The following is a 16,848-nucleotide window of genomic DNA, read 5'->3' as shown; positions in this document are numbered from 1 at the left end:
TACGGAAAGTCAGGAACAGCTTTTGGGTGAAGTCCCCCTAACTTTTCAGCAGGCGCCACAGATCTCCCTGTCCTAACAAAGCACGGAACGTGGTATTGAAGAAATACCAGGGTTGGAAGTGAACGTTTGGGGGCATCGCCCCTCACGTGGTATCGCTGTGGCCCTGACCGAAGTTGCTGTGACTATGGCCTCTGGGTGCAGAGCGAGCCACCGAGAAGGTACTGACAATCAAACTGGCCCGCGCTCCGTGACACACCACGGAACTTCACCCTTTCCTTTGACTAGTAAATTACTATGGCCGATTTATTCCAAATTTGGCTACCGTCCGAGCCCCCCCTCCGTTTGCTCTTGAAGAAGCGGCAGCCTTGAGCTTGGGGCAAGGTCCAGGATACGGTATTTAAAAAGGTGAAGTGGCGGTTGTTCTCTTCCAGAGTGCTGACACATTTTGATTCTTTAAAGCCACTATACGTCACGTTCGATGCTTCACGGTATGGTATTGGAGAAGTTCTGTCCCATCAGATGAGTGATGGCCCTGACCATCCAATCACTTTTGCCTCCAGGAGGCTGGCTGCTGCCAAGAGAATATGTGCCTAGTTCGAAAAACAAGGTCTGGCGGTCATATTCCATGTAAACGATTTCATCAATATGTCTATGGCCGCCATTTTTTTATCATCACCGATCACATGCCACTTCTAGGCCTCTCCCGCGAAGACGAGGTGATTCCACCAATCGCGTCTGCGTGGATTCAGCGCTGGGTTGCTTACGAATACTCTTTCAAACGTCGCCCAGGGACCTAGATTGCGCATGCTGATGCATTGAGCTGCCTTCCCCTGCAGATGGAATCCACGAAGCCGCCTACGGCAGACAAATTTATTGCTGTCCTGAATTTCATGGACTCCTTGCCCATCACTGCCCCGTGTGTTTGTGACTGGACGCAAATCGACCCTGTACCTCAATTAGCCAATGTATAATAGGTCGGCTAGCACTGCACCGACCAGAATAGGAAGCCGGTAGGGATCTATCTTGTATATAAATAAAACTTTGTTTCTTATTTGACCCGGTGTGGACTCCCCGTGTCCTTATTAAAGGAAGCATCTGGATTTAGCAGCGAGGGAACTATTTATTTATACTTTCTCATTGGCATATTCCCTTTTGCACTATCATCGTTTTAGTATCCTGGTCTTCATTTTCACACATGCATTTAGGACGGAACATGCTGTAGGTGCAGCACTGTCATTGTAATGCATCGACATATGTGCTGTTTAGCACAGGGCTAAATTGCTGGCTTTGAAAGCAGACCAAGGCAGGCCAGCAGCACGGTTCAATTCCCGTAACAGCCTCCCCGAACAGGTGCCGGAATGTGGCGACTAGGGGCTTTTCACAGTAACTTCATTTGAAGCCTACTTGTGACAATAAGCGATTTTCATTTTTTTCATTTCATGAAGGGCTTCCCCTATTTTGCAGCACAAAGAAATGCAACCTAAATTAAAATAGCATCTGTCGAAAGGTCCCACATGACATGTCAACTGGTCTTTTCGCTTCCTGACCCAGACTGACTTGATCTTTGTTACCAGTGTTTATTATTTGAGCTTCAGATTTGCAACAAGCAGTGATTTTTAAATTTTCTTTTGGCCCCAGTGCACTTTCTCTTTCCAGTTACTTTCTGTTTATATCGAGCCGCATAGTCACAGAGGCCTTCAGTGCAGGCCCTTCAGCCTAACATCTCTGCGCCAGTCAAAAACAACAACCTAGGTACTCTAATACCACGTTCTCTTTGTCGTAATCCGTTTCCCTCCTTTACTTCATCTCCCTCGCACTATCCTGTGTATCTCCCAGCTCCATCACTCTTACCTTTTTTCCAATGGCCTTTTCTCTTTGCCTCTGCCACAAGCATTCTCCTTTCTTTTCACTGCCCGCTGTGTCTCGCTCAATTCCTCCTGCAACATAGACTGAACTCTCCTTTCTCCACCAGATGCTGCCTGACCTTCCCAATGTTAGCAGTATTTTCCCCTTTGGATTTTGGCTTGAACAGGAGGGTTTGACATGGCGAATGGTATGAGTCAGTCCATGTGAGGTGGCATTGAACGGAGGAAACGGCGCTCTTGTCTGCTGGCTAGAGAGCCAGCTAGAGTCCTGTGACACCTCTTTTAGGAAAGACCCGTTGAATTAAAACCAGAAGGCATAGGAGCACAAGCTGGCCATTCGGCCCATCGTGTCTGCTCTGCCATTCAATGCGATCATGCCCATCTGATTTTTTTCCCCTTGGAACAGAGAAAGCTAAGAGGCGACATGATTGAGGTGTACCAAATTGTGAGGGGTGTAGATAGAGTCGACAGGAGGGAACATGGGCGGAATTCTCCGGTATCGGCGCAATGTCCGCCGACTGGCGCCCAAAACGGCGCAAATCAGTCGGGCATCGCGCCGCCCCAAAGGTGCGGAATGCTCCGCAACTTGGGGGGCCGAGCCCTAACCTTGTGGGGCCAGGCCCGCGGCGGACGAATTTCCGCCCCGCCAGCTGGCGGAAAAGGCCTTTGGTGCCCTGCCAGCTGGCGCGGAAATGATATCTTCGGGGGGTGCATGGACGGGAGCGTTAGCGGCCGCTGATGGCATTCCCGCGCATGCGCAGTGGAGGGAGTCTCTTCCGCCTCCGCCATGGTGGAGGCCGTGGCGAAGGCGGAAGGAAAAGAGTGCCCCCACGGCACAGGCCCGCCCGCGGATCGGTGGGCCCCGGGGCCAGATCGCCCCGCGCCCCCCCCCCAGGACCCCGGAGCCCGCCCGCGCCGCCTTGTCCCGCTGGTAAGGTAGGTGGTTTAATCTACGCCGGCGGGACAGGCGTTTTAGCAGCGGGACTTCGGCCCATCCGGGCCAGAGAATTGCGAGGGGGGGCCCGCCAACTGGCGCGGCGCGATTCCTGCCCCCGCCGAATATCCGGTGCCGGAGAATTCGGCAACTAGCGGGGGCGGGATTCACGCCAGCCCCCGGCGATTCTCCGACCCGGCGGGGGGTCGGAGAATCTCGGCCCTGTTTCCTTTGGCAGAGAATTCAAAATCAAGGGGTCATAGATTCAAGCTAAGTGGCAGAAGATTAGAGAGGACATGAGGAAAAATCTTTTTATGCAGAAGGTGGTGAGTGCCTGGGATTTGCTGAGTTGAAGGTGGAGGCAGGGACCCTAAACTCTTTTAAAACATACCTGGATCTGCAGCTTAAGTGCTGTGAGCTGGAGGGATGTGGGTCGTGCAGGAAGATTGGATTGGATTTGTTTATTGTCACGTGTACCGAGGTACAGTGAAAAGTATTTTTCTGCGAGCAACTCAACAGATCATTCAGTACATGAGAAGAAAAGGGAATAAAAGAAAATACATAATAGGGCAACACAACATATACAATGTAACTACAAAAGCACTGGCATCGGATGAAGCATACAGGGTGTAGTGTTAATGAAATCAGTCCATAGGAGGGTCATTTAGGAGTCTGGTGACAGTGGGGAAGAAGCTGTTTTTGAGTCTGTTCGTGCGTGTTCTCAGACTTCTGTATCTCCTGCCCGATGGAAGAAGTTGGAAGAGCAAGTAAGCCGGGTGGGAGGGATCTTTGATTATGCTGCCCGCTTTCCCCAGGCAGCGGGAGGTGTAGATGGCGTCAATGGATGGGAGGCAGGTTTGTGTGATGGACTGGGCGGTGTTCACGACTCTCTGAAGTTTCTTGCGGTCCTGGGCCAAGCAGTTGCCATACCAGGCTGTGATGCAGCCAGATAGGATGCTTTCTATGGTGCATCTGTAAAAGTTGGTAAGTGTCAATGTGGACATGCCGAATTTCCTTACTTTCCTGAGGAAGTATAGGCGCTGTTGTGCTTTCTTGGTGGTAGTGTCGACGTGGGTGGACCAGGACAGACTTTTGGAGATGTGCACCCCTAGGAATTTGAAACTGCTAACCATCTCCACCTCGGCCCCGTTGATGCTGACAGGGGTATGTACAGTACTTTGCTTCCTGAAGTCAATTACCAGCTCTTTAGTTTTGCTGGCATTGAGGGAGAGATTGTTGTCGCTACACCACTCCACTAGGTTCTCTATCTCCCTCCTGTATTCGGACTCATCGTTATTCGAGATCCGGCCCACTGTGGTCGTATCGTCAGCAAACTTGTAGATGGAGTTGGAACCAAGTTTTGCCACGCAGTCGTGTGTGTACAGCGAGTAGAGTAGGGGGCTAAGTATGCAGCCTTGCAGGGCGCCGGTGTTGAGGACTATTGTGGAGGAGGTGTTGTTGTTCATTCTTACTGATTGTGGTCTGTTGGTCAGAAAATCGAGGATCCAGTTGCAGAGTGGGGAGCCAAGTCCTATATTTTGGAGCTTTGATATGAGCTTGGCTGGGATTATGGTGTTGAAGGCGGAGCTGTAGTCAATAAATAGGAGTCTGATGTAGGAGTCCTTGTTTTCGAGATGCTCTCGGGATGAGTGTAGGGCCAGGGAAATGGTGTCTGATGTGGACCGGTTGCAGCGGTATGCGAATTGCAGTGGATGCAATTATGGGATTAGAAAGGGCATCTCTGTGTCTTTGGGTCAGCGTGGACAAAATGGGGCAATTGGCCCTGTTCTGTGCTGTATCTTTTCTATGGTTCTGTGGTAATAATCCTCAACTCCACTTTACCACCTTATCCCATTAACCCTCAATTCCTTTACTGATTAAAAATCTGTCGATCTCGGCCTTGAACATACTTAACAACGCAGCCTCTGCTGGAAATGCTAGTTTATCTTTCCTTAGTTAAGTGCCACTCGGGCATTTAACCGGACAGCGGAGGACCTTTCCTGTCGGGATGCTGTCAGTGGTTGTCCCGCCTTCCGAGAGCTTCCAGCCAATTAGAAGCAGGCAGCTCCATTGAACGGCAGAGCCACCGAGGAGGTATTGTTGCTAGATCCCAGGCCACAGGAGGATGATGCTAGGGGGAGGCTCATGGGTGCAAGGTCATGGGGGAGGGTGGGGTTGGCAGCAAGGGCAAGCTGTGGTTCTCAGGCAGGCCCCCCGAGGCATTGTCAAGAAAAGCCATACTTGTTTCAAAACGTTAACCCTCCTTCTCTCTCCACAGATGCTGCCAGACTTGCTGATTTTTTTTCCAGCACCTTCTGTGTTTACCCCTTTCTTGCCCCAGGGGGAAATGAAAGATCCTGTGGCATGAATTCAAAGAAAAGCAGGGAGTACACCCGGTGTAGTCACCAATATTACTCCCTCATTCAACAACGTTAAAAAAAGAATCTGGTGCGAAATTCCCCCGAAACGGCGCGATGTCCACCGACTGGCGCCCAAAACGGCGCCAATCAGACGGGCATCGCGCCGCCCCAAAGGTGCAGAATGCTCCGCATCTTTGGGGGCCGAGCCCCAACATTGAGGGGCTAGGCCGGCGCCGGAGGAATTTCCGCCCCGCCAGCTGGCGGAAACGGCCTTTGTTGCCGCGCCAGCTGGCGCGGAAATGACATCCCCGGGCAGCGCATGCGCGGGAGCGTCAGCGGCCACTGACAGTTTTCCACGCATGCGCAGTGGAGGGAGTCTCTTCCGCCTCCGCCATGGTGGAGACCGTGGCGGAGGCGGAAGGGAAAGAGTGCCCCCACGTCACAGGCCCGCCCGCGGATCGGTGAGCCCCGATCGCGGGCCAGGCCACCGTGGGGGCACCCCCCGGGGCCAGATCGCCCCGCGCCGCCCCCCCCCCCCCCAGGGTTCCGCCGTTCAAAAGGTGGTTTAATCCACGCCGGCGGGACAGGCAATTTATCGGCGGGACTTCGGCCCATCCGGGCCGGAGAATCCAACGGGGGGGGGCCCGCCAATCGGCGCGGCCCGATTCCCGCCCCCGCCGAATATCCGGTACCTGAGACTTCAGCAACCGGCAGGGGCGGGATTCACGGCAGCCCCCGGCGATTCTCCGACCCGGTGGGGGGTCGGAGAATGACGTCCCAGGTCTTATCATTATTTGATGTGCGTAAATTAGCTGTTGCATTTCGTTTTTTAAAAATATATTTATTAAAGTTTTTTAACACAATCTTTCTCCCTTACAAACAAGAACCAACCCCCCCACCCCCGTAACAAAAAAACCCGAGAAATCGTGCAGAGCAAGATATGTACATGGCAAAATGATATATTTACACAGCTTTGTACACTGGCCCTCACCCGTACGTGCCAGTTTCCCCAACCCTTCATGTTATCTCTTGCTCATCCACCCTCCCAGGCAGTCCCCCCTTTCCCCCCCCCCTCCCCTCCCCGCTCCCAGGATGTCCCCTCCACCCCTCCCCCCGCCCCCCAAGGTTGCTGCTGCTGCTGACCGACCTTCCTCTTAACGCTCCGCGAGATAGTCTAGGAACGGTTGCCACCGCCTGTAGAACCCCTGCGCAGACCCTCTCAAGGCGAACTTAATCCTCTCCAACTTTATGAACCCAGCCATATCATTTATCCAGGCCTCCAGGCTGGGGGGCTTCGCCTCCTTCCACATTAGCAAGATCCTTCGCCGGGCTACTAGGGACGCAAAGGCCAGAATGCCGGCCTCTTTCGCCTCCTGCACTCCCGGTTCGTCCACTACTCCAAATATTGCTAGCCCCCAGCTTGGCTTGACCCGGACTTTCACCACCTGAGATATTGCTCCCGCCACTCCTCTCCAGAACCCTTCCAGTGCCGGGCATGACCAAAACATATGGACATGGTTCGCCGGGCTCCCTGAACACCTTCCACATCTGTCCTCTACCCCAAAGAACCTACTCAACCTCGCCCCCGTCAAGTGAGCTCTGTGGACCACCTTAAATTGTATCAGGCTGAGCCTGGCACACGAGGAGGAATTAACCCTACCTAGGGCATCAGCCCACAGACCTTCCTCGATCTCCTCCCCCAGCTCCTCCTCCCATTTAACCTTCAACTCTTCTACCAGTGCTTCCCCCTCTTCTTTCAACTCCTGGTGTATTTCCGACACCTTTGCCCTCCCCGACCCATACACCCAAGATCACCCTATCTTGAACTTCTTGTGCCGGGAGCAATGGGAATTCCCTCACCTGTCGCCTCACAAAAGCCCTCACCTGCATATATCTAAAGGCATTTCCCGGGGGTAACTCTCGAACTTCTCCTCCAGTGCCCCTAGGCTCGCAAACGTCCCGTCGATGAACAGGTCCCCCATTCTTCCAATCCCCGCCCGATGCCAGCTCTGGAACCCCCGTCCATCTTCCCCGGGACAAACCGGTGGTTACCCCTGATCGGGGACCACACCGATGCTCCCATTGCACCCCGGTGCCATCTCCACTGGCCCCAGATCCTTAGCGTTGCCGCCACCACCGGGCCCGTGGTATACTTTGTCGGCGAGAGCTGCAGCGGTGCCGTCACCAATGCCCCCAGGCCCGTTCCTTTACAGGACGCCATCTCCATCCTCTTCCATGCCGCCCCCTCTCCCTCCATAACCCACTCGCCACATTTGCTGCCCAGTAGTAGCTCCTCAGGTTTGGCAGCGCCAACCCTCCTCGGTCCCTGCTGTGTTCCAGGAACCCTCTCCTTACTCTCGGGGTCTTCTTCGCCCACACAAACCCCATAATACTCCTGCCTACTCTCTTAAAAAAGGCCTTAGTGATCACGATGGGAAGGCACTGAAACAGAAACCTCGGAAGGACCACCATTTTGACCGACTGCACTCTACCCGCCAGCGAGGGCGGTAACATGTCCCATCTTTTGAAATCCTCCTCCATTTGCTCCACCAACCTCGTCAGATTCAGTTTAGGTAGGGTCCCCCAACTCCTGGCTATCTGGATCCCCCCAGCTGTTGCATTTCTTACATCACAACTTCAAATGTACTTTATTGACTGTGTACGCTTTGCGATGTCCTGAGCGTGTGGAAATATAAATACGAGATCATTCTCTTACCCTTGGGAACGTTTGCTGGCTGCAGATTTCCACATTGGGCTGGAGACGCACAAATCTCAAAGGCCATATTGCTGAGTGTGCTGGCTGGGGACTAATAAATGAACCTGAAGATGTAACTGGCGAAATTTTACTCTGATTATTGTTAATTACAGCCCACCTTCTTTGCTTGCATTGGCCAGGTCTCCCTCATTCGCACTGAGATGGGAGATGCAGTTGCTGCTTCTTAGCTCCCAGTCCTGAAAAAGCGGGGGAGGAGTCTATGTTAAGAGGATATAGTGCTTAGAGTCAGAGCTTTCTCTTTAACCAGCTCTCCTGCCTGCTCCGCAGGTGGCAGTGTCAAGCATGGACAGCACCATCACGCTGTGGCAGTTCCTGCTGCAACTTCTTCTTGAGCCCAAGAACGACCACCTGATCTGTTGGACATCGAATGACGGCGAGTTCAAGCTGCTCAAGGCTGAGGATGTGGCCAAACTGTGGGGATTTCGCAAAAATAAACCCAACATGAATTATGATAAGCTGAGTAGAGCGCTCCGATACTATTACGACAAGGTACGGGTTATTATTTAAACTGGCTGCTGTGTTACAAATGTCCGAGACAAATGCCCCCCCCCCCTTCTCCTTAAAACCATGTGAACAAATAGGGACAGCGGTAGACCATTCAGTCCCTCCGACATGCTCTGCCATTCAAAATGGCTGATCAACTTCAACTACACTTCCCTGCCCAATTCCCACATCCTTTAATTCCCTTAGTGTCCAAAAATGTAATGATCTCAGTCCTGAAAATGCTCAACAACTAAGCACCCAGAGCATTCTGGCACTACTCTGGCATGTAGAGTAGGTGCCTGATAGGAGGGTCCTTCTGTGCCAGGCATTCTGCGCCTTACAGCCTGTGGGAATGGAGGAACCCAGGGAAGCACGGTAGCATAGTGGTTAGCACAGTTGCTTCACAGCTCCAGGGTCCCGAGTTCGATTGCTGGCTTGGGTCACTGTCTGTGCGGAGTCTGCACGTTCTCCCCATACCTGCGTGGGTTTCCTCCGAGTGCTCCGGTTTCCTCCCACGGTCCAAAGATGTGCGGGTTAGATGGATAGAATCAAAGAATTTACAGTGCAGAAGGAGGCCATTCGGCCCATCGAGTCTGCACCGGCTCTTGGAAAGAGCACCGCACTTAAGCCCACACCTCCATGGTGTGGTTTAGCACAGTGGGGTTACTGGGTTACGAGGATAGGGTGGATGCGTGGGCTTAAGTAGGGTGCTCTTTCCAAGAACCGGCGCAGACTCGACGGGCCGAATGACCTCCTGCATTGTAAATTCTATGTTTCTATAAGACCCCCACTGCCTTTCAAACTGAACCCCCTCCCCAGACCAAAGGGCCTCCCTGTCTGGCCACGGCACTCCCACCCCACCCACCTTATTACTGGGTCTTCATCTCTGGTCCTCTGCCAATGCCAAGCTGCAATGCCAACAGTGACCACCACTCCTGGCGATGCTTGTGGTACCGGAGAGCTGATGGGCTCTGGTTATCTGGCAGCTCTCAGGAGCAGGACAACCATCCCGCACCAGGAATTCTGTGGGTAAGTTTCCCTTATAGGAGCCAAGAAGCCCCATGACAGGGAATTAAGTGCCTGGCCAGGACCTAATCCCAGCGGGCATCCCGATATTGGGCCCGGCAGGGATGGCATAGGTTTTCCAGTTGCTGGATAGGTCCTCCCACCACAACCATGAAATTCTGTTCCTAATCCCTCCAATGGAACTGGATGTTGCCATGGCTCCAAGGCTCGGATTATGAGAAGAGATTTCAGAAACTAGGCATGTATTCCATCGAATATAGAAGCAAAGGGATGATTTGATTGAAGTTTTTTGATCGTAGATAGAGATACATTTTTGTAGTTGGGTAGACTCTAAGACAAAGGATGATAGTCTTAAAGTCAGAGATCAGTACTCAAGGGGGAATAAAAGCAAAATAGTGTGGAAATTTGAAATAAAGATAGAAAGTGCAGGAAATGCTTAGCAGGTCTGACAGCATCCGTGAGTTAACATTTTGGGTTGAATATGAGCCCTTCATGAGAAGAAGTGTTCTCAGTAGAAGCTCTTCTTTGGAAAAAGGGTCACATTCAGCTCGACACATTAACTCTCTCCACAGACACTGCGTGACCCTACTGGGTATTTCCAGCACTTTCCGTTTTCACTCAGGAAAGAAGTTAGACAGCATTTTCTTTTTGCAAGTGTTGGTAAAAATGGTACAGGTTGTTGTAATATTGCACTTAGGGCACAGCAGCAGGTCATCATGCGGAGGGAAGTGTGTCGTTTGATCCAGTTTTAGTTTCACTTTTGCCTGGGAGCAGAGCACAGCACAGCCCTGATGTCTTCAGGTTTTCTGCCTTTATTCAAGTGTTCTCACGTGCCCAGTGCAAATAAATGAGCCCGCAAAGTGTTTATACAATCCCTTATCAGCGATCAGTATCTCTATCATTGTAACAACATGACAGAAATGTAAGATTTCTCAGCCCACAAAAAGTGGGTCTGAGACCAAGTGAGTTTTTTCTTAGCCAAGGGCATAAAAGGACAGGGATCCAAGGTTGATAGATGGAGTTAAGATACAGATCAGCCACGATCTCTGTGAAAGCACAAATAACTCGAGGGGTTCCTCCTGCACCTATGTGCATAGGTTTTATATCCCTAGAATTACTCTTGGGAATTCCTATGCAAATGTTCCATAGAATCCCTGCAGTGCATAAGAAGGGCCATTCAGCCCATCAAGTCTGCACAGACCCTCGGAAAGAGCACTCTATCTAGGCCCACTCCCCTGCCTGATCGCCATAAACCGCGCATTGATCATGGCAATCCACCTAACCTGCACATTTTTGGACTGTGGGAGGAAACCCGAGCACCCGGAGGAAACCCACGCTGACACGGGGAGAACGTCCAAACTCTACAAATGATTGAGTTATATCCAGAGTCCTGGTGTAATGCAAAAAGAAAAGGCATGCATCTTAGAAAGGTGAGGGAGAGTTTAAGGAGTGCGTATTTCTTTCTTTCATTCCGCTTTTTTTGTTTGTTCAATCCACAGAACATTATCAAAAAGGTGAATGGCCAGAAATTTGTGTATAAGTTTGTGTGCTACCCGGAGATATTAAACGTGGACCTCAACATGGTGGCCACGGCTGAGAATGGGGTGGAAACCAGCTCCCCTGAAATGAATAGGCCACAGAAGGATAAGGAGAACCACAGCCAGGAGAAAGCAGCATCATCCTCCAAGATCTCCAGCCGCAACGATTACATCCACTCAGGGCTCTACTCATCCTTCACCTTGAACTCATTGCAAACCAACCCGAACATCTTTAAGTCCATTAAAATCGAGAACCCTGCCGAGAAGTTGCCAGAGGAGAAGAAGAAGCCACCTTATCAGGAACCAGTGACCGTCATTAAATTCGTAACCAACCCACCTAAAAGGCTCTCGCCAGTCTCTGTGATAGAACCTGCAATGGTGCCCTCAGTCTCAGTGACCTCGCCCAACCCGGAGTTAATGGAAGAGTCCCTGTCTGTGCCAAGCATCGTAGCATCTTTTACCGCCACTCCGCCCCTCTCCTCTGTCTCACCCTCCACAGCTCTACCCTTGAGCCCTGGCTCGCCCATTTTAGCCTCCTCCTTGGATCCACCCGCTACCTTAATCGTCGAGACTGAGCTGGCCGCCAGCCCATCGGACGACCTGACGCGGCCCCCGGAACTGTCCTCGGATGGAGAAGATCTGTCGTTGGATAATCCAGAAGCCAGGCATCAAAAGGGTCGGTCAAAGAAGCCGAAGGGGCTGGAACTGACTCCGGCATTGGTCATTACCAACAGCGATCCAAGCCCTCTGGCTTTACCAAGTCCCTCCCTCCCAACCACATCACTAACACCAGCCTACTTAACCCAGGTCAGCCATCCAAAACTTTCTTCAGCCACAGTGTTTATTTCCTGTTGAGTTTAATGGAATTTCTGATCCAACTCCTAAAAGTTCTAATTAGGATAGCATTGTTAATTGAATATAAGAAATAGGAGCAAGAGTAAACCAAACTGCCCTTCAGCCTGGTCCTTCATTCAATGCATCTCATGGCTGATTCCATACATCCCAACTCAACGTTCCTGCATGATTACCATATCCCTTAATCCCAAAATATTATCAATCTCTGTCTTGAATCTACTTAGAACATAGAACATACAGTGCAGAAGGAGGCCATTCGGCCTACTTAGTGACTGAACATCCATAGTCCCCTGGAGTAGGCAATTAGAATAGATTCACAACCCTTTGAGTGAAGATGAGTGGGATTCTTCAGCCTCCCAGCTGCGCATTCTTTGGCGGGAAACCGGCGGACTGGACCTTCTGACGGGACCAGAGAATCCCGCCACCAGCAAATGGCCGGAGAATTCCTGCCGAGATTTCTCCTCCTCTCAGTCCTAAATTCGCAACCCCTTATTCTGAAATTGTCGCCCACTCTTAATTCCCCGGCTAGGGGGAGCAGCCTCTCACCATCGATAAAAAACAGCTCATTAGTAAAAATCTAATTAGCAAAAATGCTACTCTCCCCTTGCCTGGATGAGTGCAGTTCCAACAACACTCAAGCTCAACACCATCCAAGACAAAGCAGCCCTCTTGATTGGCACCTGATACACCATCTTCAATATTCACTCCCTCTACCATTGACACACACAGTGGCAGTAGTGTGGACCATCTACATGATGCACCACAGCAACTCATCATGACTCTTTCCTCAGCACCTACCAAACCTACAATCAGAATTTCCTAAATTCCCTGGATTCTGGAAAGGTCCCAGCAGATTGGACAATAGCGAATCTGACTCCTCTATTCAAGAAAGGAAGCAGACAGAAAGCAGGAGACTGCAAGCCAGTAAACCTATCATCTGTCCTACCTAGATTGCTGGAATCTATTATTAAAGAGGTTATAGTTGGGCACTTAAAAAATCTCAATGCAATCAAGCAGAGCCAACATGGTTTTGTGAAAGGGAAGTCATGTTGACTAATTGATGGGAGTTCTTTGAGGAAGTGACAAGCAACATAGATAAAGAAGAACCTGTGGATGTGCTGTACTTAGATTTCCAGAAGGCATTTAGTAAGGTGCCACATCAAAGGCTACTACACAAAATAAGAGTCCACAGTGTAACGGAAGACATATTTGGCAGGAGAAATAGGAAGGCAGCATATTATTTAATTGAAGAGAGATTGCAGAATTCTGAGGTACAGAGGGATCTCCTGGTACATGAATCACAAAAGGCTAGTATGCAGGTACGACAAGTGATTAGTGCAGCAAATGGAATGTTGTTGTTTACTGCATGGGGAATGGAAAGTAGAGATGTTTTGCTCCTGTTGTATAGGGCGTTGGCGAGACCACAACTAGAAAACTGTGTCCAGATTTCATCCCCTTATTTAAGAAAGGATACACATGTGTTAGAAGCAGTCCAGAGAAGGTTCACTCAACTGAAACCTGGGATTGTCGGGCTGGGATGGGGGGGGAGTGGGGTTTATCTCACATGGAAAGGATGGACAGGTTGGGCCTATATCCACTGGAGTTTAGAAGATTGAGAGGGGATCTTACAGAAAGGGAACAAGTCCCCGAGCGAGCTGTTTTAGCCGCGTGTTTCCTGGCACTCGCAGGACCAGGAAACACATGGCTATCCAACCCACTTTGAATAAGGAGCCTGAATGGCCGAGGTGACACATAGCCCCATTTTTTATAACGGAGAGCTTCCCGTTGTAGTGAGAGATCGGGATGCCATTTTTAAATGCCGTCCCAATCTCCAAGGCCCACAAAATAAATCCTGACCTTCCCCCCCCCCCCCCCCCCCCCCCCACAGCCCAACTGCAAAACTGCAACATGGGAGGGCCCCCCAGCCCTCCTCGCACCCACAGCAGGCAATCCTGGTCCGATGGTGCGTGCATAAAAAACGCCAGCTTGGCATTCTGGCAGTGCCCCTGACAGCTGGCAATGCCACCTGGGCACCTTGGCCGTACCAGGGTGGCATCCATGTAGCACTGCCAGCTGGAAAGGGCACTGCCAGGGCACCCAGGAGGCACCAGCAGTGCCAGGGCACCACCCTGCCCAAAGGGCATGCAGCTGGGGGCCTCCCACCCCCTTAGAGACCTCCACATGTGCTGTTCTGCGGGGACTAGTACCAAACGGCACTCGCCCGAGGTCTCTGAAGCAAAGGGATTGAATGCAGATTTGCCAAATACTGATCCCCCCCCCCCATTGTGGGTGGGATTCCCCAGGCGATGTTGTGCGAGATTGCGTTGAATTTGTTCGAGGCGTTGTGAACCAGGTTGATCCTGGGAGCGGGATCTCCTGGCTTTCATCGGCTGCGCTGCGCCACGGCAAGCTCCTTTTCCAGCACAGTGTGGCCGGAAGATCAGGCCCGATGTTTCCCCTTGTGGGAAAGACTAGAACTCGCGCACACAGTTTAAAAATAAGGCATCTCCCATTTAAGATGAAGGGTTTTTTTTCTGTCAGAGGGGTATGAATCTTTGGGGGTCCCTTCCCCAGGAAGCAGCGAAAGTAGGATCATTGAATATATTGAAGGCAGAGGTAAATAGATTCCTGATTAACGAGGGAGCCAAAGGTAGATGGAATGGGAAGTTGAGGCCAGAATCAGATCAGTGATGGCAGAGCAGGCATGAGGGGCCAAGTGTCCTACTCCTGGACCTAGTTTGTGTGTATGTTCTTATGACCTCAAGGGCAAGGGCAGCAGATGTATGGGAACACCATCACCTGAACATTCCCCTCAAAGTCACACACCATCCTCAATTGGAACTATATCACAGGATCAACACCCTGGAACTCTCTGACAGCACTGTGGATGTACCTACAGTGCATGGGCTGCAGCGGAATTGGCACACCGGCACCTTCTCAAGGGCAATTAGGGATGGAAAATAAATGCTGGCCTAGCCACATCCCATGAACAAATAAATTAAAAAAATTAAAGGGTACAATTTAAGTAGGTGCAGAAGGACATGGGTGTATACGAACATAAGTCATTGAAGGTGACAGGACAGGTTGAGAGGGCAGTTGATAGAACATATAGGCTGGGATTCTCTGAAAACGCGGCTAAGTGTTAACGCCGGCGTAAACACCGGAATGTGTCACGGCAGCGTCAACGGGCCTGGCCCAGCGATTCTGTTGCCCACAGGGGGCCCCGTACGGCAGCTGGAGTGCTCCGCGCTGCTCCAGCTGCCGTACGGGGCCCTGCACTGCTCGCCGCGGGTTCATGCAGGCGCCCAGCCACGGGTTCGCGCATGCACGCGGCGACTGCTTGCGCGCCGACGCCGCGCAACATGGCGGAGCCACACAGCGGGTGGCGTGGAAGAAGGTAGGCCACCCCCCCCCTAGATCGCGCGCGGCCACCGATCGGTGGCCCCCAATCGTGGGCCTGGCCATCGTGGAGACCCCCTCCCCCGGAGACTGATCCCCGCCCACCCCACCAGGACGGCCACTGCAGCCGCGTCGCCGAGCTCCCGCCGGGTGGAACTATATGTGACCCACGCCAGCGGAAACTCGGCCGGCCGACTGCGGAGTTTCGCTGCAGGGGCGTCTTTCAACGGCTGCTAACCGGCGCCGCATCAATCGCGTGCGCGCGGCGATTCTCCGCTCGCCGGAGAATCATGTCGCGGGCCGTCTCGCCGGCAACTCCGATTCTCCGAGCCGGCGCAGGCTTGGAGAATCATGGCCATAGTATCCTGGGCTTTATCAACAGGGACATAGGATACAAAGCAAGGAGGTTGCATTGGAGTTGTAGCGGACACTCATTTGGCCTCAGCTGCGGTATTGAATCCAGTTCTGGGTTCCACACATGAGGATGGATGTGAAGGCATTGGAGAGAGCGCAGAAAAGATTCAGAGAATGGTTCCAGGAATGAGAAAATTCAGTTGTGACGGTGGATTGGAGACGTTAAGACTGTATTCTTTGAAGCAAAGAAGGCGGAGAAGAGATTTGATAGAGGTATTCAAAATCATGAACGATCCATAGAGAATAATTAGAGAGGAATTGTTCTCACTCATTAAAGGATCGAGACGAGGGCACAGATTTAAATTAATTGTTAAAAGAAAGAAAAGTTTTTCCAAGCAGAGAGTGGTTACGGTCTGGGATGCACTGCCTGAGAGTGTGGTCGAGGCAGGTTCAATTGAAGCATTCAAAAGGGAATTAGTCATTTCGCTAAAAGGGAAGAATGTGCAATGTTACGGGGAGAAGGCAGGCGAATAGCACGAAGGGCATTGCTCATTGGGAGACCGGTGTAGAAAAGATGGGTTGAATGGCCTCCGTCAGTGCTGTAACATTTCTGTGTTTCCTCCTAATCTAGGTCTGTCAATCGCTGGAAACAAATCATTTCTAATCACCCTGACATAGCCGATCTGCAGCCTGACTCTACATTTACTCTGTATCCCTTTCCAACCCTTCATCCAATAAAAATCCATCAATCGCAGCCGTGAAAACTTTCAATTGCACCCCCTCCTCTCCCCTCCTCGGGTCTTTGAGAGAAAGAATTTCAGATTACCAGGTCCCTATGTATGAAGAAGTACTTTCTGACATCTCCTGTGGAGTGCTCGATCAGTGAATTTGTCCTTTTATCTGTAGTTAAAGCCAGTTCTAATCTTGTGGATTTTGTTTCTGTTTCAGACTCCATTCTTACTGACTCCTAGTCCATTACTATCCAGCATCCATTTTTGGAGCACCCTTAGTCCTGTGGCTTCGCTCAGTCCTGCCCGAATTCCTGGAACCAGCACTTTATTTCAAGTAAGTATTGGCCGTTTACTGGGGGGGAAGGAGACCCCAACTGTTGCCAAGGGGGGATGGCACAGTGAATTAGAATGTTTCCCTTTTGCTTCTCGAAATTGGGTTTGTGTGGTGTCTGAATACTTTAAGCCACACTAGAGGACTTGGTGGTGGCACACATAAACTGGGGGATTGTGCCACTCCTACCCACACA

At 51.4% G+C, this 16,848-nt stretch overlaps 1 protein-coding gene across 1 annotated transcript in view; it reads left to right on the top strand.

The window, feature by feature from the left end:
- elk4 (ETS transcription factor ELK4) overlaps positions 1–16,848 on the top strand; it is a 76,231-nt gene that overhangs the window by 55,359 nt on the left and 4,024 nt on the right. The window contains exons 2-4 of the mRNA XM_072480143.1: positions 8,203–8,424; positions 10,944–11,789; positions 16,539–16,655. Coding sequence (XP_072336244.1) covers positions 8,218–8,424; positions 10,944–11,789; positions 16,539–16,655 — 1,170 coding nt within the window. The 5' untranslated portion in view covers positions 8,203–8,217. The remainder of the gene's footprint in view (positions 1–8,202; positions 8,425–10,943; positions 11,790–16,538; positions 16,656–16,848) is intronic.

The sequence above is a fragment of the Scyliorhinus torazame genome, chromosome 17 (assembly GCF_047496885.1).
Source record: "Scyliorhinus torazame isolate Kashiwa2021f chromosome 17, sScyTor2.1, whole genome shotgun sequence".
Classification (NCBI taxonomy): domain Eukaryota; kingdom Metazoa; phylum Chordata; class Chondrichthyes; order Carcharhiniformes; family Scyliorhinidae; genus Scyliorhinus; species Scyliorhinus torazame.
This window is presented reverse-complemented; position numbering and strand designations above follow the sequence as displayed.